The sequence below is a fragment of the Neopelma chrysocephalum genome, unplaced genomic scaffold, assembly GCF_003984885.1.
Source record: "Neopelma chrysocephalum unplaced genomic scaffold, ASM398488v2 Primary Assembly neopelma1_24, whole genome shotgun sequence".
Lineage (NCBI taxonomy): Eukaryota > Metazoa > Chordata > Aves > Passeriformes > Pipridae > Neopelma > Neopelma chrysocephalum.
In genome coordinates this window covers 34199051-34225437 of record NW_020897693.1, presented here as the reverse complement: position 1 = coordinate 34225437, position 26387 = coordinate 34199051, and the positions used below count along the sequence as shown (strand labels likewise).

The 26387-nt window shown below is 44.0% G+C and overlaps 1 protein-coding gene and 1 long non-coding RNA gene across 4 annotated transcripts in view; one reads left to right on the top strand and one right to left on the bottom strand.

Moving 5' to 3' along the window:
* Positions 1–22027, bottom strand: part of IFT43 (intraflagellar transport 43) — a 43452-nt gene extending 21425 nt beyond the window's left edge. Inside the window, exons 1-4 of one of the 3 annotated variants that reach the window (XM_027672062.1) lie at positions 21940–22027; positions 21476–21565; positions 15615–15644; positions 6227–6294 (exon numbers count right to left, since the gene is read on the bottom strand). In XM_027672062.1, the coding sequence (XP_027527863.1) occupies positions 6227–6294; positions 15615–15644; positions 21476–21565; positions 21940–21999 (248 nt within the window). In that variant the 5' untranslated portion in view covers positions 22000–22027. The remainder of the gene's footprint in view (positions 1–6226; positions 6295–15614; positions 15645–21475; positions 21566–21939) is intronic. The other 2 variants (XM_027672070.1, XM_027672077.1) reach the window with 2 other exon arrangements.
* A 21-nt stretch (positions 22028–22048) lies between these two features.
* LOC113961630 lies at positions 22049–22641 on the top strand. The gene is made up of 2 exons (XR_003532355.1): positions 22049–22191; positions 22417–22641. It is a non-coding gene; the product is annotated as an uncharacterized LOC113961630 (long non-coding RNA).
* Positions 22642–26387: the final 3746 nt, after the last annotated feature.

Below are 26387 nucleotides of genomic sequence, written 5' to 3'. Positions count from 1 at the left end.
TCAATACAAATTCCTGCTGTGTGGGAAAACAGCGCTGCAGTTTCTAGAGGTATCCACCATACATCTTTGGTCCCTGAGAACAGGGGCTCCTATCCAAGTGATCATGTCCTCAGTCTCCAGTAAGCACAAGGGCCAACTCTCACACCAAAAGACTCTTGAGGTTACAGTTTCCATTTAAATGGAAAAGCACACTTCTAATTGTCATGGTTACAAGAAAGGACTGCTAGGAGACAGAACTAGAATGCAAGAAAAAGTATCTAAGGTTGTTTGGGTTTTTTTTTCAAATCTCACAATAAAGAACAAACTCATGATTCTGAAGTCCAAAGACCTTTCACTCATCACTGAAAACATTTACATGGAAAACGCTAGAAAGAACTAGGTGTTTATTACTGAATGGCACCTTGTGCTGTCATCTGAGAGCAACAGCTTCTGAAAGGAGATATTTTAAAAACCTGGAACAAGAACTTGAGAATAGTGGAGGGGTTATATGGGGAGGGGAGCTGAGGGAGGGGGAAATAGGGCCAAGCAAGTAGATCAGGTCATCTTAGGTCTCTTTCCGCAGGTAAACTGCATTAAGCTAGACTTCACAACCGCTTTAGAGGTGACCTACAATGGCCAGAAAACGTTTTAGCCTTGGCTTTGACAGATACAAAAGGGTTGCAAGCTGCATGTGTTCTTCAAGAAGATTTTGCTTTTTTCAAACTAGAAATATTTGGGACAGCAATGATAGTATCCTCTGAATTTGCTGGTAAATTTCTTGGAGATGCAGAGAACTAAGGAATGAAGATGCTTTGTCCTCAATCAGAAAAAAAATCAAAGAGACTTCACCCTGAGCATATTCTGCCACCTCAGCAGCTTACATGGACTGTTACCAAAAATGTCACACTCCTGTTCTGTTCTGTTTTTGTCAGGCTGGCTTCATTTTCTAGGGGAGCCAGAAGCTGCAATCCTACTAGTCCATCCATTGCCCAGTATCTTTCTAGAAAAAGAAGTCAAAGAAAACTTCACTAACTGGGAACAAAATAAAAACAAATCCAAGTTAAAAATAAGAAGAAAAGGAAAAAGAAAAAAAAAGAAAAAAGTAAAAGAAAAGGCTTCTTCCAGGCTCCTCTGGCACTGCAAAGACAGAAATGGGCACAAGTCTAACATTTTCCCTTTGCAGGAAACCCTTGCAAGTCACACTAAGCTGGTTTAAAAAGAAAAAAAATCCCCCATAACAGCCAGGGCACTGAGGAATTCTCAGGTGACTCTTCTGTCTTTTAGGGACTTTTCTTTTTCTGCCAGTTATCTTTACTGAGCCTAAACAGAAACACCAAGGAGAGCTCACCCCAGCAATAACATGAAGGGACAAGAGGACAGGAGCTTGTTAGCATTCCTGGAACATCCAGCCTATTAAAAAAAAGGAAAAAGAAAAAAGAAAAAGGGGGGAGGGCAGGGACAGAGAGGAAAAAACCGACTCTGGGCCTGCACATTGCAGTTTACCACCATCTTGATGTCCTTGATGCGTGCCGATGGCATGGAGGTGGCTGGCACTGGATCAGCCCAAGAGAAGGAATGAGAGGCCAATGGAGATTTATGTGAAGAGAGTGAGATGGACAAGGTAAAATTGTCAGGAGGAGTTGTTAGAAAGTAAAATATATTGTGACAATTCCACTCCTGCCGTTCATCAATAAACTGACAGATCATTTAGTGTCAATTAGGAGTGATAGATGGACAAGTCCCCATGATCCTGGGCCAAAATTAATGGCTGGGAGGGAGAGGGTGATTGAAAATGACGGCTGACATTGAGAGGAAAGTCCTGAAGGTCCCCAAGGGGCCATTACTTGCCTCATTCCCTTGCAGATCAATGCAGGGACAAACCCAAAAACAGACACTTCAAGACAAAACTTAAATCAGACTTCCTTTTCTTTCTTCTCCTTCTAAGTTGTGCCCCCTCACTTGGCAGCCTAGATCCTCTGTGCCCATACTCTTCACATCACTGAGAACATCCACAGATGGCTGCAAGATGCAGAGTGAGGCTAACATCTCCTGTGCAGCCAGATGTCTGGCTCCCCGCCTTACATGGCAGTGTCACAGGGAAGCCCAGTCTGAGATTCACCTCAACACTGCTGGACTTGGAGTAGAGGGCAGAAGCAATGACAACCTTGTGCCAGATGGAGAAACTCATGAGCACTTTACTACTCCCAGCTGCAACACAGGAATGACTGGAGTTTCTAAAACCAGGCACTCTCAGGGGTCATTTCTTATAGATAGAACACAAGACAGTTTAAACCCATATTTTTGAAACAGGAGGTTTTTAACTTTACTTACCTCTAGAGACCTTGAATCATAAAACCCCTTAATCTCTTAAATAACTTTCCTCCAGCCCCAGGGTGCAATCTCACCATTACCCACCCTCCAGAGCCCTAAATGGTATCTACACAGGGGCTCAGTTACCCTGCTCTAAAGGTCACCCCAACTGCATCCTCTTCCTTCCTTCAGGCCCTTAACATTCACCTTCTTTGTAAATGCGTTCCTGGACACTGTACCACTACTTCTGTCCAAAAATATTCAGCATGGTTGTTTTCCTAAACAAGCCTTGAATATTTCAACTCTGTGTGACCTACCAGTCAGAAAAGGGGAAATTTCAGTTGTAGCTGAAGCACCTGTTGCTAAACTGCCACCATCAATGTAGAAGAAAGGAGTACATTTGCAGGCACTGGAAGGGACTTCCTACTGAAAACAGCACTTGTGTTTGCTTGCAGGGCCACCTGAAATGAGCTGTGTTTATTCCAGAACAACCCTAGCAGCTGTCTGCAAAGCTGCAGAAATTTTAGGGGGCTCATTGCAAGACCAAAGGGATCAAGCACCCAGGTACACAGAAAGAGTCCCAAGAAGCAAAGAAATAAAGATACTACTAGAGAGGAAACTGAAGAATTCTATCAGTCAAGTCAGAGATATGAGATCAGAAGAAGTTGGAACTAAATGGATCCTGGAAGCACTCCTCCTTTATCAAATCCTCACCAGTATGCAAAACCCTTTTCCTTTTCCCACTGGCAGGGACTTTGTGTTTCTTTCTTTTGATGTGTGAGATAACCTGATAATAAACCTCTGCTTTGCTTGTCACAAGTGTCAACACTGACGTCATTAGGGACATCAGCACAGTGTTCAGAATGGCACTTGGGCTCCATCCAGTGGTTAGAGAGCTGCTTCTGTAGCAAAACCCAGCTGTAATTACTGATATCTCAGCAGGATACAAGGCCCCAAGTGGCTGCCTAAGTTCTTGGTTGGTCCCCTTTCCACTAATATTGGCGCTAGAATGACCCTGTCAGTATGGAAAATGAATTTTCTGTCACTACTTTGCACCATTTATTTGCTGATTGCAAAGGACCAGTCTGGGAGTTTGCTCAGGCACTTACCTGCAGTCTTCATCATTATCCAGATTTATCAAATGGGACTCCTACAATATCAGCAGTTCTACAGATGTACTAAGAGTCCAAAGTAATCTTTCCATGCACAGCTTTTAAAAACTTGAGTAAAAGAGCATTTTGATAGTTCTCGGCAATTTAAATATCTAACACTTGTAAATGCTATGGGTACTCATAATAAAACACTTTATCTCACTTGCACACCATCTGTGATAATTAATTTAAAAAATAATTATAGGTTGGAAAACTTTAAGGGCCCTCCTCATCTTCCTATCTTGCAAAAGTCTGAGAGAGCAGCATCGGCAAGATGGTGAGAAGATTTGCAGGTTTACCTAAGCATGACAAGACCTGGGCAGGTAAGGGACAAAGAGGGAGAAGGAAAGGTAGAAAAACAGAAAAACAGGTTGCAAGCTACATTCTCTAACATGTGCCGAATGGAAACAAAAAAAAAAACATTTTTAAGTGATCATTTCACATTGATAAGACTCTGAACTAAATGGCTATAAAATCATTGCACAAGTGGTTGCAGTATCGCATCTGACTCACAATGTATTTTACACAACACAGAAAATCTAACTGTACCCACTCTGCTCATCCTTCCTTTCTAAGTAAACAAAAAAAAAATCAGATTTTAACATTGTCAGTTCTGAAAATCTAATTACTTCTAACAGAAAAATTCCCAAGTGTAGGCTCAGTTACACTGGCATAAAAGTGCTTAAATCTACATCAGATGTATCAACAGAAGCATGTTATTCTAACTACATCTACACTAGTGAAATTGGAGCAAGTTAACTTGATGGGCTTCCAAACTGAGTCAAATTGGTTGAAAAGCTGTGGGGAGATAGAGCCTGAGAAAACAGAAACAACACAGCTACAGCAACATTGGTATGACATCAGCCAATGACTCAGACTTTTCACATGAAGGCTTTACCCTGGGATATGTCACAAAGACAGCCCTACAGGGCAGCATCTCAGACTTTTTTAAGGGAGAGAAGAGAGATCAGCTTTGGGAGAATACACAACTGAAGGAAAGACAGGGGAACTAGTTGTACAAAATCCTCATACCTCATATGACTGAAGAAGTCAGAACAAACTTCCCCTCCATAAAATTTGTTCAATAAAAACTCTTAATACAAATGAAAAGAACACTGTCAGATATGACACGGTATCATATGCATGACAGAGCAAGGGACACATCTTGATCTCATGTCCCATTGTGCAGAGTCTCACAAGCAGAAAGGTCTGCAACCCTACAGAATCTCCTGTTCTGCTTCTTCAGCTGAATTGCATCCAACATCATAGAAGCATTTACTCCAGACACCTACAATGTCTGTAAAACATGCAGTTGAGATCTGGGGAAGCACCACTGATAGCTATTGCTGCAAATCTACTGGATAAGGCTAATAAGGCTAATGTCAAACAATGGAAAACATGGTAAAGTAGCACATGGCACAGTGCTGTTACATTAGGAACCTGTACACTGTCCTTCAGGGCACATTAGACACAGCCCTGAATAGGTATTACCTCCAGTCCAGTCCTTTGCCTACCCAACAGTTACAGAACTTATTTTTCCTGAACAATGAAATTCACCTTCGTTCTCTGCTGTCACATTTCCATAAAGCTTCTGCTTGGTCCTACAAAGATCCAGGATCATTGGTGGCACCTTTTTTAATACCCTGAGGTGGATTCAACTTTGCAATGGCAACTTCTAGCTGAAGGCAGCCTATGAAAAATAACCATTATCAGGGTTAAACTGGAGAGGAACAGGAGTTCAGGCTGAAATCTTTATTCCTTTGCTTTATTTCAGTCTCCAGATTATTTATTTTTCAGAGACAAACACAGTGACAATTTTCCCAGAAAAGTACTGTTTTCCAGAAAGGCTACCCCAGAATACAGACCACCTTTCTCACCTCCCAAGAAATAGTGACTGTGTAACAGATTTCTGGATGTCCTCATCCATTCTCAGAGTTCCAAAAAAGAAAATACATAACTTTTCATAAATCAGAGTGCCTCCGAAGTATATATTAAGGCATATACACTCTTATTAAAGGCCTTTAAATACACAAGCAATCTCACACCACTCCATGGCTGAGCCCTTCAGCTCTGTGAATATGAAATACAACATCAGTATAATTTCATAGCTCGGAAAACAACAAATGGTTTGAAAGCAAGTAATCTCCTCCCAGTCTGAACTGTCCTTTAGTTTTCATACCTGTTCTATTACCATGTGCAGATATTTCCTTTGCCTTAGGTGTCCTTCATAAGCATTAGGCTTCTCAACATATACTCTACAATTTGTATATTTTTTTCCTCCTATCTCTTCTTGATGACCATTTCTATCCACCTCCATTATACCATAACCCCATACACACATAAACATTGACAAATTTCACCTTTACTGTCAAGGTTGATCACTAAATCCTGATGTGTTCATTGCACTCTTGTCAGTGGGGCGCTGTCATGTGTCACTCTCTTGGAAAGAATGGAACCAGTCAAACCCCCCCACCTCAGCTCCTGTATTTAACATGCTTATTATGTTCTTGACTCCTTCCAGGTACTGTATCAGGTAAGGAACACACTGCCTATGGCAAACAGTGACACATACACAGTTCTGAGCCTCGCCAAGTCAATTAACCAATGGAACCAAGCAAGAGCAATAATTCAAACAGCTCGAAGGAGCTACATTGGTATTGGAGACAGAGGCCACATAAAAGACCCACAAAAACTGTTCCAATATCTCTGACAGCAAAGTCCAGCTAGTGATGTTCACTTAATCCACACCTAATCCCCTCTTAATAATGAAAGAGGTGAGGACTCACTTGATAGGTGCCAGTACAGGATCATCTGCCCAGCCTCCTTGCCGGCGTGGAGGTTTAGGTGGTGGACCCTTTAATAAAGAGAAGAGACACATTACAGACAGCTCCAGTCAAGGCAAAGTCAAGCCAATTGAGACACCAGGTCCACATATACTAATGTAATACTTTACCAGATAATAGATAGATGGAGAGATAGTGTTTAAAATGCTGTTTATTCATAAAATAAAAGGAGGACATATATTACAGGACAGGTTTTTAAGCATCACTGTAAGCAAAAGTTGCATCATCCTAATCAGGATCTTGACAAATTTCAGGTCTATGTGCCTTTGACTTGTCCAGGACACACAGTACAGTACCAGACTGATCCACAGAGGATGTGCTCTCCTGGCAAAATAGGGTTCACTGGGAACTTGTTCGTTAGTGTTGCCCACATATCAGTGGGAGGTATTATGTTACATCTTTCCTAGGGTACCAGACAGCATTTTTTAGACATCTTGTTTTAGATGAGGAATTGTTCCTAAAAAGTATGCTTTTGTCCACTGCCTAGAATAGGAGAATAGATGCCAAGTTCAGATACACTGAGCCATATCAAACACTTCCAAAGTTAGTTGGGATGAATCCCACCACTGAAATCTAAAGGGGAAGTTCATCTGGAGCTTAAAGACACTCCCTGTTATTTTCTTGCATTGTCTTGTGTGGTACTCTGCCACATGGCAAGAGAAAATGGAAATTCAGCTTGGGGCTTATGATGGGAATTTTGCAAATGAGGCCATGAATTCCCACCATGTGGGAGCTGCCCATTGCCTTTACAGTTTTGGATTCAGTTCCCTCAGCCTGAGGCACCTTGTACAGTAGTGACTTCAGTGTTTGGCACGACAGGCAGTGGTGAAAGCAGAGAGGCAAGGTGAGCCCAGTTTATATAGCTCCCAATTGATGGTGCCCAGTGAGGGAAGGCAGATTACAGGGACCGGTGAAGGGACCATCATGAGAAAGGATGATTTGGTAAAAGATGTCCCAAAACAGAAAAAAAATGGTAATTGCAAAGGAATGGCGAGGGGACAGGTGGCTCCCACAGCTTTTATTAAGAAAGTGAATGAGTGGGATGACTCCTGAGGATTTTAGACTTCAGAGAGAACTCTGCATGTGTGGTGGGGTCAACCCTGAGTCACAGCCAGATCACCTCTTGCCACACACAAGGAAGGAGTTGAGCTAGCCCCTGATGGTAGGGGTCTCCCATGTTTATTTCTTGAAGTAGAAGCATTGTTTGTGAGTGTGGGAAATTAAGAGACCCTGCCAGGGGCAGCCACTGCCTGCTGCAGGGAGGGAGCATGACCCTGCATAGCTCCCTGATAGGAGCAAAAATAGTCATCCTCCAAAAATAAACAGGGAGCAGGAATGAGGCAGGAGCTGCAGTCCCAAAATACCAACTTTCTTCAGCAAAGGGAGCACAGGAGGGCAGAGGGACAGGCAGGGAGCGTGAAATGCAGGAAACAGCCTCCTTATATGGGCTCATCCGTAGGGGACAGAGCTCAGTCGACTGGAATGACCGTGTCACAGAATGTGAAGCCTTCAGGGGCCCAAGTGAATGGAGTTTTCTGATCTTTAAATGATTCCCCCAGATTCTTAAGATGCCAAACCAGAGAAGAGGCTACAGTGCCAAAAAAGGAGCATTTTGAATTCAGTTGATCTGGACACACCCAGAGCCCAGGAAAAAGGGGGAAAACACACCACATATGGGTGTGCATGCCCACATAAACATCCCTATTCCCATTACACACACCCCTACCTCAAAAACACACTCCTTCCCACGCAGACCCTTCCCATTCAAACAACCCCTCTCCCCTCACACTATCCCTCCAATAGCCAGCAAGCCATGTTTCCAACACACAGCCTCAACTCCTCGCAAAGGTGCACAGAGATACACAAATTGCTCCAAAGATCCTGGGCCATAAGGCTGAGGGAAAATGTAGCATTTCCTGGGCATTCAAATGCACTTGCAATTTAATTTCCTCCTCATCAAAACTAGCCTTAAGATCAAAGATATCTCAAGTGGGGCACACCAGATCAGAGGGTGATGAGAATGACTGCTCCAGCCTTTGCACAGGGCATGACTCCATGGCATCTAGGGGTTTGATTCCAATGTCTTGCCAACGTTTTAACGTGTTCCCATTGATCATACACACCAGGGAACCCTGAATGTCTCTCAGGCCCTGACAAACACCTCGCACATACCTACAGGTCTTTTATTCCTCCTGCAATAAATCAGGTAATTCTTTCTGAATTGCCTACAGGAGCACTAGCAACAGGAAAGGCAATGTTAACTGTCAGCTGAGGATAAATAGCTTTTCTTTGTTAGTTGCCTGGAAAGTGCTGTAATAAGGTCACATGCCACATGTACTTTTGTCAAGTAAATAAACTTACCTTCATATACTTTCACATTTCCAAAACCTCAGCATAATTTACAACTGAGAATGCAATGCTGTGCATTGCCATAATACGGTACCAGGTAGGGACTTTGCAGCTGCAACCAAGAGCCTGAGGCAGAAAGTGGGACAAATGTCAATCCCTGAGGGATGAGAGCAGAAACAGAGGACCCTGTTCTTCTGTAATGCAGCAAATGTGCTACTGAACACACCTTTTTGATGAAAAAGACTGGGAAATTTAAATGATGAGAACTTGTTGGTACCTACTGTAATACCTTAGGCAAGATTTTTATTTATGTTCCCAAATGCAAAGCTGAGCTATACACCCAAACAGTTTGGTGTTCGAAATATTGAGATTCCACTGGCTCCTGACAACAGTGTTCTCTCTCAGCTCTTGCTGCTCAGTCTGTTTAACAGCATTAATTAATCACTTACTTGCTGTGGTTTGCCTTTCTACTTCAATTTTATCAGTTATTTATCTCCAGGAGATTTCCTCTACTTTAGTTTCTGCAAAATGCCCCCTTTTTCAAGGAAAATTGCCATGGTCTGAGTTTTTATTTTTTTCTCAGAAACTCGGTTCACCGTTTTTGTGATGGCGCTTTTCCAGTATTTCTCAGGCCACCCTCCTTACCAACACTTTCATGCTACCTCCATAATCAGTGTTTTATCTCTCCCTTTGAAAAATGACTGGCCTGAATTCCATCTCTCCTGTATTAAAGTAGAAATTCTACCTTCTTTTTTATCTGTAGTCAGGACCTTTCTTATCAGACAGATGCGGAATTCTAATTTGGCTTCCTCATTAAGGTAGAAATTTCCAGGCTACTTGTCAGATCACGTCTGAAGTTTTGAAGGTGCCAGTTGGATGTTGCTTCCCTCATGGAAGCAGCTATCCTGTGTGTCTCTGGATCCCAAAGGTCCAACAAAGTTTCTTTTAGGACTTACCACAATAGAGACAGATTATGGACATGTGGGGTCCCTCAGATTCCCAGGTGGGTCTGGAAATATGGATTAATTTACCTTCATCAACATGGCAACTCCTTTGAAACACTGAGCATTCTGTGCAGGGACGCAGGGACTCAAATGACATTGACAGCGTGTAACAGAGGACACACAATTTTTCTATCATGTAATACATCTCTTAAAATCTATAGGATCTATGTTTTCCCAATATACAAACACTGAGAGATTATATACAGTTGTCTTGTTTTTATCCAGTACTGACCATGGTGTGGATAAAAAGTATGGCCAGTCTCAAGGTTCCTCTTCTCCAGCAAGTTGCCTGAGGTTCCTCTGACTGAGGAAAAGCAAACCTCAACAAACAGGTCTGATTAATTAGTTTTGACTGCTGCCAATTAAGGAACTGTAAGTCAAATAGCCCCACTGCTTCCAAGCAGCCACGTAACACAATCTGTACTGATCTCAGAGCATATATGATATCAAAAAGGGATCAATTCCCAGATCTATGCAAGCCTGGGCTTTCTGCAAAGAACAACCCATCTCTGCTAGCTCTCTTTATCATGTCCACAGATGGTTCAAATAGTGCATCTGATTTTAATGAATACCCTCCAAGGACTTCTGCATGTCTTACTTACCTAGTAGAAAATACTGGATTTCCATTTCATCCACAAACTGTCCTTCTTCATTGTCACTGACTTTCCTTTACTAGAGAAAGTGCTATTGAGCCAGGAAAAGTGCTTGGGGGGGCTTCAAATATTCTCTGTCATCTATCAGAGCAGGTAAAGGAGCAGCTCATTGTTAAACAGCTATCAAGAATTTCTCCCCTAGAACAGTGGTCAGCTATCTAGTCAGCTCATATGTGCACCTGTGAGGAAATCTGTCACCTCTGCGGCATTTGGTTCCTTAACCTGTCTCAGGAGTTACTGCTCTCCCCTGCATGAAAACAGTGCATCAGCACACAACAATTTGATTCTCTGAGCAAGGGGTCACCAGATAGAATCCTCTCCCAACCCATAGCTACAGGGAAGTACCCCTCCAGCTTTTCCAGGCATGAACATCAAACAGTTTGCTACTACCTTGTGCTACATCCTGTCAGACATATTTCCATCCGCCTCCACCCTTCCTACTATTCTTCTGTTGCCTTCAGGTGGGTCCAGGAGCACTCAAAGCATGAAATATATGTATGGAAAAGGAAAAGCTTTAAATAAAATTATTTTTTATGAGATTGTCCCTAATCCACATCAAGGTTGCCAAGCAGGGAGGATACTACTAGAAAGGCTGGGAAATATGGCTGACTAGAAAATCTATTTCAGAAGATGTCATCAAAAAGCTACAAGATAAGCTCAGAAAGCTGAAAATAACTGCCCTGCTGGCCAGCCACTCGGGGTGCATGGGGCAGAGGCAGTGCAAGGCCTTGGGGAGCTCCAGGCCATGCACTGCTGGGGCTCACACTGGGGAAGTTGGCCTAATTAGGGAACAAAAGTTCAGCTGCATTTTTGAGATTCCTCCTGGAGAATCTGGCCAACTTCCAGATGAGAGGTCCCCAGGAACAGGCTGGGAGTCCAGCATTTCTACAAGTAACCAGAAGACCTCTGGAAAAAACCCCTGTGTAATCCCCATATAATGGAAACAGGTAAAAAACCCAGTGCTCCCTTGGATGCTGGTTCCCTTTAGCGGAGGGTGTTTATTAGCACAATGCAAGAATCCAAACAGATGACAGAAACTCTGGGACCTGGAGGGACAAATGTAGCTCAGGACTAACAAGCAAATGGGAGGGCATTCACAATGCACAAGAGCTACAGGAAATTTTGCCTCAGAGAACACTCCCAGGTTCTCAGAAATGCCAGTTGCTTCAAGAGCTATCTACTGCCAGTCCACTCTACTCCCAGTTGCATGCCTAAGGCAGCAAACTCCTGGCAACGTTCTGTACACAAAATGCAGCTAGCCCCTGGTGAAGGCTCCTCTACAAGCTGAAGATCACAGGGGAAAACAGGATGCTAGAGAAAAACAATGCAGTTGGACTGTAAGGTCTTTGGGAAAGGGAAACTTTTGTTCCAGCCACACACCAACACTCTAGATCTTACTGCAATGCAAACTGTAGATACAGAAGTGTCTATAAGAGACTGCATTACAATTATAACTTCTCAGGTCATGAACTCTCTGAACTAGTGAGGCAGGACAGTGCCTAAACCACTGTGATTATTTTTATATAAATAAGGTCCCCCAGTAGGCACCTAGCTGAGTGCAGCCAGCACTGGGCTCCTTGGTCGCACCTTTCTGAGTTTCAGGGAACATGGGGAAGAGCACTTGGAGGGTGGCTGCTGTGCAGATCCAGACGAGACAGTGGAATGAGTTTGGAGCTGTGCGAGGCTAAGAACTGGGTCAGGAAAATACCGCCTCTGATTAAAGGCCCTGATCATATCAAGCCCCAGGCCATGTCTACACCACAAGTGCAGACATACCTGCAAGCAGAATTCATGTGAGTCAGCTCAAGTCTGGAAATGGTCTTGTTTGGGGTCCTTCTGGTAACCAAGTTGGTACCTCCCCAGACAGAGTGCAGGTTGCTTCTCATCAAGGGATCTCCGCATCATTCTGCACTATACGATTGGATACAAATACACTCACTTGATCAACCCCATGGAACTGGGTAACCTAGCACAATAAGAACACTAATAGCTTTATATTTCAGATACTTAATTTTTTTTATAGTTATTCTTGCAAAAACATTCACTGAAATTAATTGTTCCTGTCTTAAGCTAAAAAGCAACAGCCCATTTTTCTACCCAAATGTTTTAAAAGCACTGGCAACTAAAACTACAGGACTTCGTTGCCCCCACTGGAAATGTCACATCTTCAAATCCTCTTTCCAATTGTTGCCTAAAAGCATGTCATCACTCATGATGAAGTAGAGCCACAGAGGTCAGCATCCACCTATATAAGAGTCAGAAATCCAAGTGCTGTCCCTCTTTTAGTCAATGAAGGACCTTGAGACTACCTATGGCATGTCTGTCAAAGCACAAACAGAGAATGAGGTCCCAGCTGGACCCATTGGGACTGGAACATATGTCTTCCCACTCAAATGTTGTTGCTTTCAGTTAGAAAGTCCTTCCCTGTGGCACCAAAATCCTTTTGGTTCCATCTGCAAAGCAGAGCAGCTTCAGGAAAAAGGACTGAGAGCCTTCTCTGACCCAGAACAGCTCATAGCTTTGTCATTATATATAATATTTTCTATGGAGGTGGGAAACATTACTTGATACATCTTTCTCAGAGGAGGAAGAGGACAATAAAATCAGTGTTTTCCAGCTTAGAAAGGAAATGGCAGGTTTAATCTTTACGTCTAAAGCATGCTGTTTCAACACCTAAATGAACACCTCAATCCCTGGAGGTCCCCGAAGGCAAGGAAAAGCCCTACTCCACTTCTGAAGGCTACAAAACACAGGATGGGGATCAGGATCACCCACTGGTAGTGCAGGAATGTGCTCCCAGAGCTCTCAGAACAGGGCCAGAACTCCACAGAGGAACAGTTTCAGACACACTGCAGTTTCCAGCTACTCTTTACCACCCTAATAGATCCACTAGCCCATCCTGAGATTACCTACATATTATGCAGGCACCCAGTAAAAGCTATGGATTTTGCTATGAAGATAAGGCATCTAAACCTGTGGATTCTGTGTTTAGGGAATACCAACACAGTTCTTCTGCATAAAGCTCTAGCCCTCCTTTCAGACAGGGACTAAAGGAAACTAGTGGAGAGACTTCTACAAGGCCCCAGAGCAAATCCATGGCAAAGCCAGGAAAAGAACCCAGCAAAATCTTGCCTCACAGCCATGTTCATACTCCTCATGCCTATTCTGCCTCTGCAAATTAACTGAAATATTAGGATACACCCTGTATTATACCATTGATCAGCCTTACAGCCTTTGGCTAAATGTCCCAGGCAGCCTTGGAAGGTGCAGCCAAATGAGTGATTCAACTGCAAAAATTCAGATCCAAGATGAGTGGTTTGCCAGGGGATGCAAAACAAGTTTCAGAGCAGTCAGATGGCTGGAGGGCAGAACTTCAGCAGGTACATTCACATCAACAGCCCAGATGCAGCTGTTTGTTGGTATTCATGCAGCCACAAAGTTATCTTCAGCACAGCAAGAGGAAAGGGACCAAATCCAGGAAGAGTTCAGATTGTAACACTCCGCATAGCCCAAAGGGAGTTCAGAGAAGGGTTATATGAGCCATCAGGGGGACGAAGGAGCCAACTTCGGACAAATGATTCAAGAAGCCAAGTATTTCAGCTTGGCCAGGCAATGACTAAGGGAGGGATATACTGCAACAAGATTTGGATCATACTTTATAATATAAAGTTCCACTAACAATCAGTTTGGAACAGACTTATGATACAATTACCAGAAGTTTGTAAGCATGTAGTATTGTAAATTGCAAGCAGCTTACTGATCAGTCAGATTTCTCAACACTCAGTTAACTATTTTATACCTTTTACAGGCTTTTACAAATGGAAAAATACTATAACGTATGACTGTGATGCTTAAGAGCATAAGCCTGAATAAAGGACAGGGGAATTATCCAAACAAGAGGGGTTTCAAAGCAGGGATCCCTTCATACTAAGGAAAATCTCCTTGCCAGGCACCATTGCATAACACCCCTGAAACAACAACAATTGCTCATGTGGAAGAGTCACATCAGTTTAGTTATTTTAATGAAGTTTAGCAGCCAGGAGCAAGAAGGCGCCCTGAGGCATGTGACCAGTCAGCATTCAACAGCAGACTTTGGGAATCCATGACTTAGGGCACTGTATGGAGGTGGAATTAGTTCCAGTAAAATGACTGTAAGGACTGGTTCCAGCGAGGGGGGGAGGAGATTATATCAATTATCAGGAAAAATTTCTATTAGGCAACCAGTCCCCAAAACTATACCCATCAGTGGGAGGTCTCTTTGCCTGATAAATGGAAAAGTGCTCTGGGCATAGTCCTGAGCCATCCATTACTGCCAAATAAACCCAGTGGATCTTTCCTACAATATCATCTCTTACACTACCAAGAGAAAACTGAGCTAATTTGAATAGTCTTGACTCCTTGTGATGACTATACCCTTCTGAGGCCAGAATTAATGAGATGGGTGATAAGGGTTTCTTTTCTGGGCTTTAAATTTCACAAATGAATCTACTATGCTATCCATACTGGGGTGGTGCCTCAGCAGGAGGAATTAAAGAGTACAGAAGAGGGTGCTTTAATTGTCTAACATATACAGAGAGCAACTCAAGGCAGGAAAAATTAGGCAACACCCATTCCACCATTATGAAGAGTGCAAGGCCCAAAGACTTTAACAGAAACAGGTAGAAGTTCTCAGGTTGTTCTGAACAGCATCACCCTGGCTTCTAATGCTAAATGAATGCTGAGATGTATTTTAGCTTTGCTGCAGGATGAGAAAGGATATGTGTATTCCTTCTCCCTGTATAACAGGAGCCTGGTAAGAAGCATTATGACATCCTAGTAACTACACATACTGGCATTCCAGACCTGGTGCAATAAAAAGAAGACTTGTAGAAAATACAAAGGCACACATCCTTGTTACTACTGGCTGGCCTTCTCCTCTGGGACACCAGCAAGACTTCATCATCCCTGAAGACGAGTTTTCATGTTATGGGAACAACCTAACCATACTGGACAGCAACCTAGGCTCAGTCAGGTTTTGTATTCTATTAACTAATTGCTGCCCTGACTATTAAATGAAAATAGAGCATCTTTCCAGTGGCCACATATACATCTGTGACCTCAAAACAAGATGCAGCAGCTGATAAAAGTAGCTGTTACAAAGATAATTAAAAACCTCTCAGCAACAGGAAAAGAGGATGCAGCAAAGGCACTGCATCTGAGGCAAACTTTGTCTTATTCTCCAATACTAGAGTACCTTTTTAAGGTAGTCTCCAGACACATAATAGGTTAGTCCTACTAGTCCCCTTCAGAGGAGCCAGCATCTACCTAGAAAGCCTCTAGTCTTACATGGTCAACCTTCTCCTCAGAGTCTTCATCCTAGAAGGATCAGGAGGGAAAAAGAGAGAAAGAAGTTAAAAGGAAGCACTATGGAAGCCTGCACAAAAAGCTTGAAGAACGACATTTCTAGCTGTCTTGCAGTACATCCTTTGCAACCTTATTCACTTGAACAAAGCACAAAATTGATCCCACCATTGTACCATTTTATATCCAGTCATTTATGCATAAACCAACTGTGATACTTAAAGCAGGAATGTTTGACTGCAATGGCAGGAAAGCCTGACAGTAGCAGACCTTGAAAAGAAACATGAGCAAGAACAGAACAGACTTAGTTCATTCTCCCTATAGAATGAAAAAACCCAAATTATTCAAGTGTGTAGGATGCCTGAAAGATTTGTATGGATAGTCACTGCAGCCATGCCAGAGACCAGAAATTATGCTGGACCAGTCATACTAGGGGTTATATACTGTAGTAGGCTGCAGCCTTTTTCAGGAGCTACTATTTCTCAAGACAACCTCAGATCCTCCCCTGAGAGCAGGAGCTGTAGCAGTTAGCATAAGACAGGCATAGCTGAGAACAGTGTTCGCTTTAGCAGATGATGTTTAGCTAACACTGTAGTATAGGGGAGTAGCTTGGTTGTGGGGTAGATGAGTAACTCAAGGAAACCAGCCTGTTAATCACTGTGAAAGCTGCAAACTGGTTGAGGACCTTTCAGATGAGCAGACTTGTCAGCACCACCAGTGGCAAAAACTGCTGTTGTCAGACACCAAATGCAAGGAGGCAATTAAGAACCCCATAAGCTCTATGCTATTCTAGAAATCACAGTGTTCAGAATCACCAAGGGAGAGTATCTAGGTATCCTAGATTGACCCGTGACCCTGCACCAGGCATACGCATAGGACAGCTGGAAAAACTCCACTAACCCACATGACTTTTCTTCTGGATGGCATCATCTCTCCTGTGGAACACAGAAGCCATGTGATTCATAAATTGCATATCTCTGATTAAAGTGGTTTGGTATCTGAGTTCACTTACTGTCTCTCTTGTCTATCTGTTCTTACAGTCTTACTAGGACAAGAGCAGAGGGAGGCTACATGCAGGTTAGGACAGCTGGAGCACAAAAGTATCCATATCAATGACCAGCACAAATGAGATCAGATTTGCCCAAATGGTAAAAACCTGTTGGAAGCATGTATCTATCAGCCAGGGACTCACTTGATCCCACATCCAAAAGCAGAAAGGCCTCTGTGGGGCCCAACACGATCTAAGCTTCTCTGGATGTACAGAGCCCGAGAGATCTAAGACTTGCTCTAGCACAGAAGAAAATCCAGCTGGACAACACATGTTGGAAAAGCATTTAAATAACTACTTCTTTGAGCAATCTTCCACGTGGATTTCACCCTCAGCAATTCATTTTTTGTACTGTTTATTCATTTGGGTTAGATAATGGAATCCTATTTAAAAGATGCCTGGATATCAGCCTAAAGAATCACTGCCAGGAGTGTTTGTAAACTGGGTGGTAGAAGTCCAGACAGCTGCTTTGCAAAATTCACCTGTGGGAACATCCTTCCAATGTACAGTGGAGATGGCCCAAGCTTTTGTCTGTCTACATTAATGTACCCTGATTAAGGTATTTTTTTACAGCACAGAAATGCTCACTTTTTAACTATCACCCAAGGACCACAGCTACATAGGCAAGCTCACAAATGCCAGGTCAGATAACAAGAGAAAAACATACTTTCAGAATTGAAAGTTCAGAGCCTCTTCCCAGGCTGTGGTGAAACATGGGGAAGAGAACCAGCAGGGAACTTGATCTGTGGGAAAACCCTGATATAAAGTGACCTTGTCCTATCTGTGTGGAGATACTCTCGACATAGTCTGGAAAACCCTCATCCTGGAGGCTGACATATTGCATATTAAAGTAGTCTCCACTCAAAGGATCTACAAAGTGCCACCAGAGACACGCTGGCAAAATCATATTGAGGTTGTAAGAGGCAGAAACCAGGGGACTCTTGAACAAGGTCCCAAGGGAATCCTGTCACCATAGGATGAAGAGAAAACAGACTGTGGAAGCCGGATAACATTACGATATTTCTGCATACAGATTTCTTATGGAACAACAAATACTTCATTCTTGTTGAGATAAGACACAGAAAAGGAAAAGTTTGCTGATATATTTTTAAAAAAGGCTTTTCCACTCAGCTTTCCAAATCAATCTCATTGAGAACTCCAAACCTGGCCAAACATCTTCTTCTGGTGGATGTCATCAAGCATTCAGGCTTTTGGGTGCAGTGATGTTAGAGCCAGGAAACAGGTTTGACTTTCATTCTACAGAAGAATGCAGAAGTCCTGTTAGGATGGGCTAGCAAAGATCTTCAACAGATCTCATTATATGATCTGTCTCTCCCATTATACAAATAACATGACCAGCTTGAGTTTCTCCCATTTTGTCAGAAACTTGATAGCATCAGAATGAGTAAACGTAACACATCAAGTCAGGGGATGGGTAAGGCCTCTGTCCCTCTGAAAACGAATGTTTGAAATCTGGAGTTCTGGCATGCAGCTAGCAGATTTATCTCTAGGAATTCCCACTTGAAGCATATTCCCCTGGGTACGCAAGAAGTGCCTGCCAATTTGCCAAGGAGTTCTGAAGGCAAGGTACATGCACAGCCTTTGCTGCACGAGGATGCATCAATTACAGCAAATAATCATGTTCCTTCTTGCCTCGCGAAATAATACATAGCGGCAGTGTTGTTAGTACTTGTACTTCTAAAAAGGCAGGAATGCTCTGCATGTCAGATGGCAGACTGTGAGCTTTGTGACCTTTTGTGAGCCCCTTGAGGAGACAGAGGTCTACATTTGAAGATAATGCAGGTACTTCCACACAGGAATGGGAATTACCAGAGGAATTACAGATTTGCTGCTGTAGTTACGAATATTATTGTGGGAGACACATACACATAACAGGCGCTGAAAAGATACTGAGATATCAGACTGTCTTCATAGAGCTTGAGGGAAGTATATTAGGCTACAAGGCACAAGACATTAGAGTTATGCCCTAGGGAAGGGAGTTTTAACAACACATTTGTGAGCAAAGACACACAGTTTGGAGTCTCTTTTGGAAGGGGGAGCCCAGGTCAAGGAGAGATCAGCAGTAACCTGATAAGATCTATGCTCCAAGTCAGATGATTTGCCTATTGACTTCAAAACAAAGATCTTTTTAACTACATTGTTCCCTCTCAAAGTGAATTTCCTTATAATAAGCCCAAATGTTGAAACATGGATAGACAGGTACTTTTTGCTTCCTTCAAGCAAGCTGGTCTGCCTGGAAAAGACTTCCTGGATGTTTCTCAGTGTCATGAGAAGACTAGAACAATAGCACAAATGGTATGTTCATACTAGAAATTTGAGCTGGGTGGAAACTGAATGGATTGGCATGGAACTAAAAAAGAAAGAGTCAAAGTGAATTAAACCATTTTTAAAACCCTGAGGAACCTCTATAGGTAGAATCACCATCCTGAATGTGAAACTGCATATGAAGTTGTGAATATGGCAAAGTTTAAAGACAAACCCCTTTGTCTTCAAAAATCAGTAATAAGAATAAAACCTCTTATGCTGAAATTAATTACATGAGGCCTACTCCACTAGTGCCAGTTCCAGAAAAAAAAAAAAGGGACTGCTTTTTAATTTGTGTTTCTTTTGGGAAGATTCCTTGAAAAGGTTTCAAGATGACCAGATGGCTGAGTGAGACATCCATTGTAACAGCTGACCCCACCACTTAAAAGCAAGCCAAGGCCAAGCTTCCAGAAAAGTAAAAGGTGATTTCCAATCTACGGTGAAGGAAAAAACAATATTAGTTCTATTAAATGCTCACTTTGGTATCAAATATGGTCATCCATGAAAAGCCTCCAATTCCTGAGCAAAGGAAAAGCTGAGGATTATTTATAGAGGATTTTGTCTCTCCTCCAGTAGCTCCAAGGTTTTCAATTAACAGAAACATTTAGCAACAAAGACCTGTCTGAAGAGAAACTATTGACACAAACGATTCTTCCTGGTGGTTCAGATCCAGTAATAACTTATTTGAATGTTGTAAGGCGTGGAAGGCCTCACCCTTCTGCTGCTGAAAAGCTCACTGCCAAATTGAACACTGTAACTATTTCTTAGTCCTCTCCAGGGGTGCCCAAGGACTGGAGTCCCTATGATCTCTCCCCAGCTGTTATAATGGCTGTGATGAGACACACCAAGCGCAACTGCAGTAACTTACAGTCAATCAGCTGTACCCTTGCATAACACCCCAGTCTCTTTCAAACCAGGGAATCAGCCCATGAACTAGGACGGCCAGGGCCAGTAAGAGAACAATCTGACAGTGAGCCACCCTAATCTGGAGGCCAACCAATGATTACACCCCCTTAAACGACCATCTGGTTTCTTTAAGACTGTTTTTACCTATGAGGCCCATGGTTATTTCTATTTCTTAAATTACGTCTTCTCCATATTCCCTCACAGAATCCATCCTAAATGCCTACAGCACATCTGAGGAGGGGAGAATGCATAGGTGGGAGATGATTCTCCATTATGCCTACTAAAAGAAAAGAGCATACTTTCTCCAGAAAAAAAAGCCTGCTCTATGAGGCATTATTGTAAGCTAAGCCATAAAAGTGTATTTTCAACAGCATCCCAGGATTTCCAAGGAATTATTCCCCCCCAGCAAACCATTTCATCACAGATGGCTGGGACACAACTACTCAGTGTAAATGGAAAGTTTTGTCACAACACAGAGGATCAGGGAGTAGCCAATCCCAAGACAGAAGGCCCCAGGGCTCTGAGCAGAGCAGCTTGGGGCACACTTGGAGCCAAGGTGGCCGGCAGGACAAATTGGGTTTGAAATTTAAAGAAGCCAAGAATATGGTATGCTGGACACTATGACTGGCACTGCAAAATGTTAAGCATCACCTCATTTAAACAAATATCACTGTTGTCAATAAGGTGGAACTCTGATGACACTTTTGTCCATCTGAAAGTATCAAGGAGCAAAATCTCTATGTAATTTCTTGAGAAGCGCTCCTTCCAGCTGGAGAGGCCTGTGGAGAAGCCATGCTAACATCCGAAAGCAAACTTCCAGGTGGAATTTGAGCATTCTGCAGCACTAAGCAAGAAAGTGAATAGAAACAGTTCTCATATTTCTGGATACAAGAGGATGTTGCCTCACTCTCCTGAGAAAGAGGGGTTCCAGACCCCCTTCTACCATTTGAAGATGTACTGATAGAACAGATTCTGAACAAAAGTTTTCCTCCAAAGAGAAGTGGAAACTGAGTTTGCACATTATTACCTACAAGACAAAGTCTCAGATGCTGCAAAGCTGGCTCCTAGCATGACCTTTGTAGCCTGTGCATGGAGGAAAAGAAAAAGAGCATCACTACACGAACTTTATAGTGACCACATCAGATACTGTACTCTGGCTCTAGCAAAAGCAAAACACATAAGTAAGGCATCTGTTTACCTGTACTCTGTCTTCCTTCCACAGATGGTGGCAAAACTGGTCACAAAATGATGTGCCTGCTCATATTTTAATTCTGGGAATCAAAATATTGGGAAGGTATGCATGCACAGGAGGGAGAGGGCCCAAGTCCTGTATGATACTATTCTCCATACTTCACACATGAGAGACCGTAGCCCTAAATATGGTCCTGGGTGAAAACTACACATCATGCAAAGAGCAACACCAGGAAAGGGACAGGGCAGTCACATGGGTCTCAACTCTAAGGACAAACTTCAAAGGACAGAGCACACTATGCAGGAAAGAAATGAAGATTCCTCCTCTGGAGACACCAGCAAGATAAATGACAGGTTCTCCTGACAGTACACCCACCTCTCCAAGAGAAGCACACGGGGAATTCTTCCTGACGAGATTTTCATCTGCCAAGAGGTCCTGGCGGGCTCGACGGCCCATCTTTAGTATCTGGAGCACAGGGAGAGATACGAAGGACCGGAGGGCACAGGGTTACTGATAAAAGCTGTTTCAGAGCAGGGGATAGAAGGCAAGGCACGGCTGTGCCGTCGCGGCATGCCCCGCAGCGAGGCGCGGTGCCCTCACATGTGGTGCAAAGGCATCACAGTCGCAGGTGTTCACTCCGCGGCCGCCTCCCGGCCCAGCGCCAGTCGCTGCTCGGACCCACCGGCCGGCGCACGGCAGCCACACCGGGCGGGCGGACTCCGGGGGCGGCCCACGTCGCCTCCCCGCCGGGTGCCCTCCCGGCCCCGCGCCCGTCCCGGACCGCGCCTAAAGGCCCCGAGCCGCGCCCGGAGAGACCGGGCCTCCCCAGGCCCGCTCACCCCGGCGACGCCCCCCCGTCGCGGCGCCTCCGCTCGCTCCGGCTCAGCCTCGGCCTCCATCCGCCGCCGCCGCCGGTGCTTCCGGCGCACAGCCCGCCCCTCCGCCCCGGCAACCGCGGGCCGGCAACCGACAGCCGGCACTGAACTGCCCCGCCGGGAGCTCCGGACAGCCACAGCAACATCCAGCGCCCTGGCAATCCTTAAACCTTGGCCTGACCACCGGTGACAGCAGTGCTGCAATACGTCTTGCGGGTACTCTGTTACCCGGTTTTAATCCCACGTGCAGTGGGGCAGGTCAGGAACAGCCTGCCACTTTGTTTTCTACAGCTTTTTGCCCGTAGACACTTTTTAAGTTCCCCGTAAGGCAAATAATCCCAGCCTTGCAGATTTGTCTCCTCACAGAGGCTTCTGCCAAGTCTCCTGATCGCTTGTGATGCTCTTCCCAGTTCTCTCTGGCTCTCTAACACTGCTTTCCAGATGGGGCAGCCAGTCTCCAGAGTGCAAGTGCAAGCAGTCCCAAGGAGCAAATATAAGCACAATGATCATTACACACGTGCCTCGCAAGCATGAGTTGTGCAGAGATTTCCATTGAGCTGCATAAAACGTCCCCAGTCTGTTTCTTGACTGGACAGATGTATAGATAAATTGTAAATAGATCTGTTTTTAGCTCCACATGTTAAATAAACATTCAGTTTTCCAGTGCTTTGTCCATTTGCTTATATTTTTTCTGGTATCTGACATTCCTCAGAATCTTCAACCATCCTCATTAACCTAAGTGATTGTCATTCATTTATTCTGCTGCTACAATAAACAACTGTACCACACCACAAACTACACTGTTAACACTTTGCCATGATGAAAATTGACTGTGTAACCCTAAACTTTTAAGCCTTCCAAGAATACCTATTACTAAAGGCACGAGATTTCACTCCATAACTGCTTAGCTTTAGTAGCAGCTCATGGTTTGGCTGAGGAACTTTCAGAAGCCTAAATAAATTGTATCAAATAATTCTCCTTTTTTCCATTCCATACTGACATGTTCAAGTTGTGCTGTGATGATCTAAGGACTAAGTGAAACAAGATTTGTGGGCAGAGGTAATAACTTTTTATTAGACCAACTGATATGGCTGGAAAAAACATACAAGAAGTGTTTCTGTGCCTGAAAGCTTGTGTGTTTTTTCCAGCTATATCAATTGGCCTAATAAAAGATATTATCTCTCTTTACAAACCTTGACATGTTTAAGGAATTCGGTAAGTGAGACATGATTTTCCTTTTTTGAAGCCAGGCTCATTGGGCTTTGTGAAAATATGATCTTCCAGATACTTTGTGCTTCTGTTTTAATTACAGATTCAAATATTCATGAAGTATAGAGGGCAGTTTTCACCTGGCCTATGCTTCACCCGTGCATATGCTTCACCCATGAAGCACGGGAATATGCACGGGAATACGGCCCTGCATTTCCCAGTTCCCACCGACTCCTACAAAGAGCTGCTGCAACAATGCAGCTACTCAGATACCAGGAGACAGAGGGTACTGTGGCTCTTGGGTTACGGTAGCCACTGCAGGATGTCCAAGTACAGGCATAAACTTACAGCTGACCGTGATCAGAAAAACAGCATCCCAAGAGGAGCATGATAGCACCCAGAGCAACGTCTGCTAAAGCTGGGGGGCATCCCTGGGGTGGGAATCCTTGGGTAGGAGTGCATTGCCAGCATTGTGGCCCCAAACAGGTAGCTGGGAGTGTGTTCCTACTGGAGGCAGGGTAGAGACAGTACCCAGTGCCATCCTGGACAGACAGATCATGAACCAGCAGGAACAGCAGGTTCACCTGTTTGGAAATGCCCCCCCTCTCCAAGCTCCACCTCACAATTTCTCCAGGTCCCCATCCCAGACACCATCCCACATCCACTTCCCAGCTCCCCTCAAGACACTCTGTGTGCTGCTTGCTGCCCACCCTAGGGACAGAAGTCTCAGGCCAATAGAGGAAGGGCACAGTCCATGTGCAGGAAAGAAAACATTTAAGCACTTGGGGAATTGAGCCTTGCCTCAGAACTTTGACTTCTGACTTAAGAGATTCTCAATGGAAGAAAAGAGCAGATGTGTAGAAAGAATGAAACCCAAAATCTGTCCTGCCTTGAGTCCCTCCGGACTCAATTTATTGAAATGGGGTTTGTTACCCACCCTGACACAGTTCTGCCTGCTTAGGGAGGGCAATGGGGATAAAGGAGTTTTCATCCATTGTTTCATGTTGTGGCTAAAATAGATCTTGCTTGCTTTAAGCATTGGGGTCACCTTTTCTGAATAGTTTAATTCTCCTCTGTCCTACTGGTGAAACCACAGGCATCATTTGACCTTGGGCCTAGAGCAGCTCCACTCAACCAACTGAGAAGGAGCCAGGTAGCAGGACAAATGTCTGGTGCTGCTGTGATTGTCCAAAGCCATTTTTTGTCCTTGCTTCCTGTCCAGTTCAGGTCTGTGGTGCCAGGGTTTCTCTTTCCCAGTGTACAGTTCCAGGTGTATTCTCAGGTCTCAGTCTGCCTTACTTGTTCAGTTTTGCTCTCACTATAAATCACACTGCTGCCACCCCCTCTCATCTGAACAGCAAGTAAGAACTACGCAAGCATTCCTTTCACGGACAAGTTCTCACATCTAAGCATGGACTCTCTCCATCTGGTTTCAACCCAAACCTGATCACACAGAATAGGACTAACAGAGTCCCCCACTAGCACTGTTTACTGTTGATTACCCCTTGACTGGACAGATGTATGAATAGAGCTTGTGTCTGGTCCTCCTACCCATGAGAAAGCCATGAGAGTCTGGGAAAGCAATCACACTTGAGCACTCCCATATGCTTCTGGTCCTAGACCACCTTTAGAGAGAGGGCACACATGTGTAGTTAAAGCTGCAGCTATGGTGGAAAGCTGACATGGTAGCACAATGACCACCTTATTCAGAGTGGCCAAAGGTTTTTGTTAAATAGCTCCCTGGCAGCAGTAAGATTTATGGGATGCAGGGCAATTCCAGTAGCAACAAGTGACACAGTGCTGCACCTTTCTTCCTCACCCAATCCTCATCTCGGGCGGCCAGCCAGATTCCTGATTTTGACATGGGCCAATTCACTAAAAACAGTAAGCTTCCACTGGGAAGCAAAGTGCTCAGCAAAAACTGTTGCTGTAGCCTGCTCCACACTAGCAGCACACTGGCAGCATGCACCTCAAAGGATTTACCTCATCTCTATGGGGTTTTGCAGGAGGGAAACAACTGCAAATATTCTATTATTTCTGTGGGCTCCAGAACAAAATCTCCTAACAATTGCAAAGCTTCAAACAAAAAGTTACTCCCTCTGGAAGGTAGAAGGGGCTTTGACAGGCAGCAAAGGCCCACACATTTGCCTGTCTTAATCTCCACGAGAACAGATGCTGTTCGGGTTACATCTGCTCCAGCTCAGACTGTCAAACCCCAGCCTAAGTTGCCAGGTGTGAAATATTTCCTATGACACTCACACGTTCAGCAGCCGTGTCAGGCTCTCCCTCAGCCTAGCTGGATTCCAGCATGTCCAAAATGTGCAATCTGTTAGTGACTGCTACTTGCAGCCACCAGTGTTGGTTCCAGTGAATGTCAGACTATGGAGATTCCACACCTCTCTCATCCCACAGAGCAACACCTGGAGCAGAAAGTGAGTGGTCCACCATACCTACACCTACCAGCACCACACCTACATCCGCTATTATTTCCAAGCAGTAAGTCCCCACTGTCAACTTGTAATAGAAAAATCTGATCGCAGCCATTAACAACATAACCTTACATTTTGTACTACTGCATTTCATCCAATTTCTACTGTGTCAGCCTTCAAATTTGCTTACACTCAGTCCTCCCCTGTATTGACAATGCCTCCCAGTTTTGGATAAGCAGCCAATTTCATTAGCACATCCATTTCAGCATGCCAAGATCATTAATACAACCTGGGCCTGGGACCAGCCTCTGGGGAACTCTCTTAATTTCTTATAATTTCTGTACTTATCTCCATCTTAACTAATAATTCACCATGTGGCACCATAGTAAATGGATTACTGAAGTCCAAAGCAATCAGTTCTACTGCATTTAGTATGACCTCCAACCTAACTGAGGGTAGAGGAGGTCCCAGTGAAGAAAAGCATCCAAAATTCATTTCAGAAGTGCCTGGGGAGCTCTAGAAACATCCATCCCAATCTACGTTAAAATGCTCCGTAGATTGTTAACGTCAGCACTCAGAATTTGCACCTTATTCCAAGTTGTGATTTGCCTGACATCATCTTAGAGCCACTAGATCTTGTTACATCTTTGTCTGCTCCATCAAGGAGCTCAAATTCCTCTTCCCCAAGCAAAGCACAAGCAAACAGTGAGCAGCCCACTCTTTTGTCTCCTCAGAGCTGCAGGGAAGGGGCTCAGCAAGCATCCAGCACTCCCA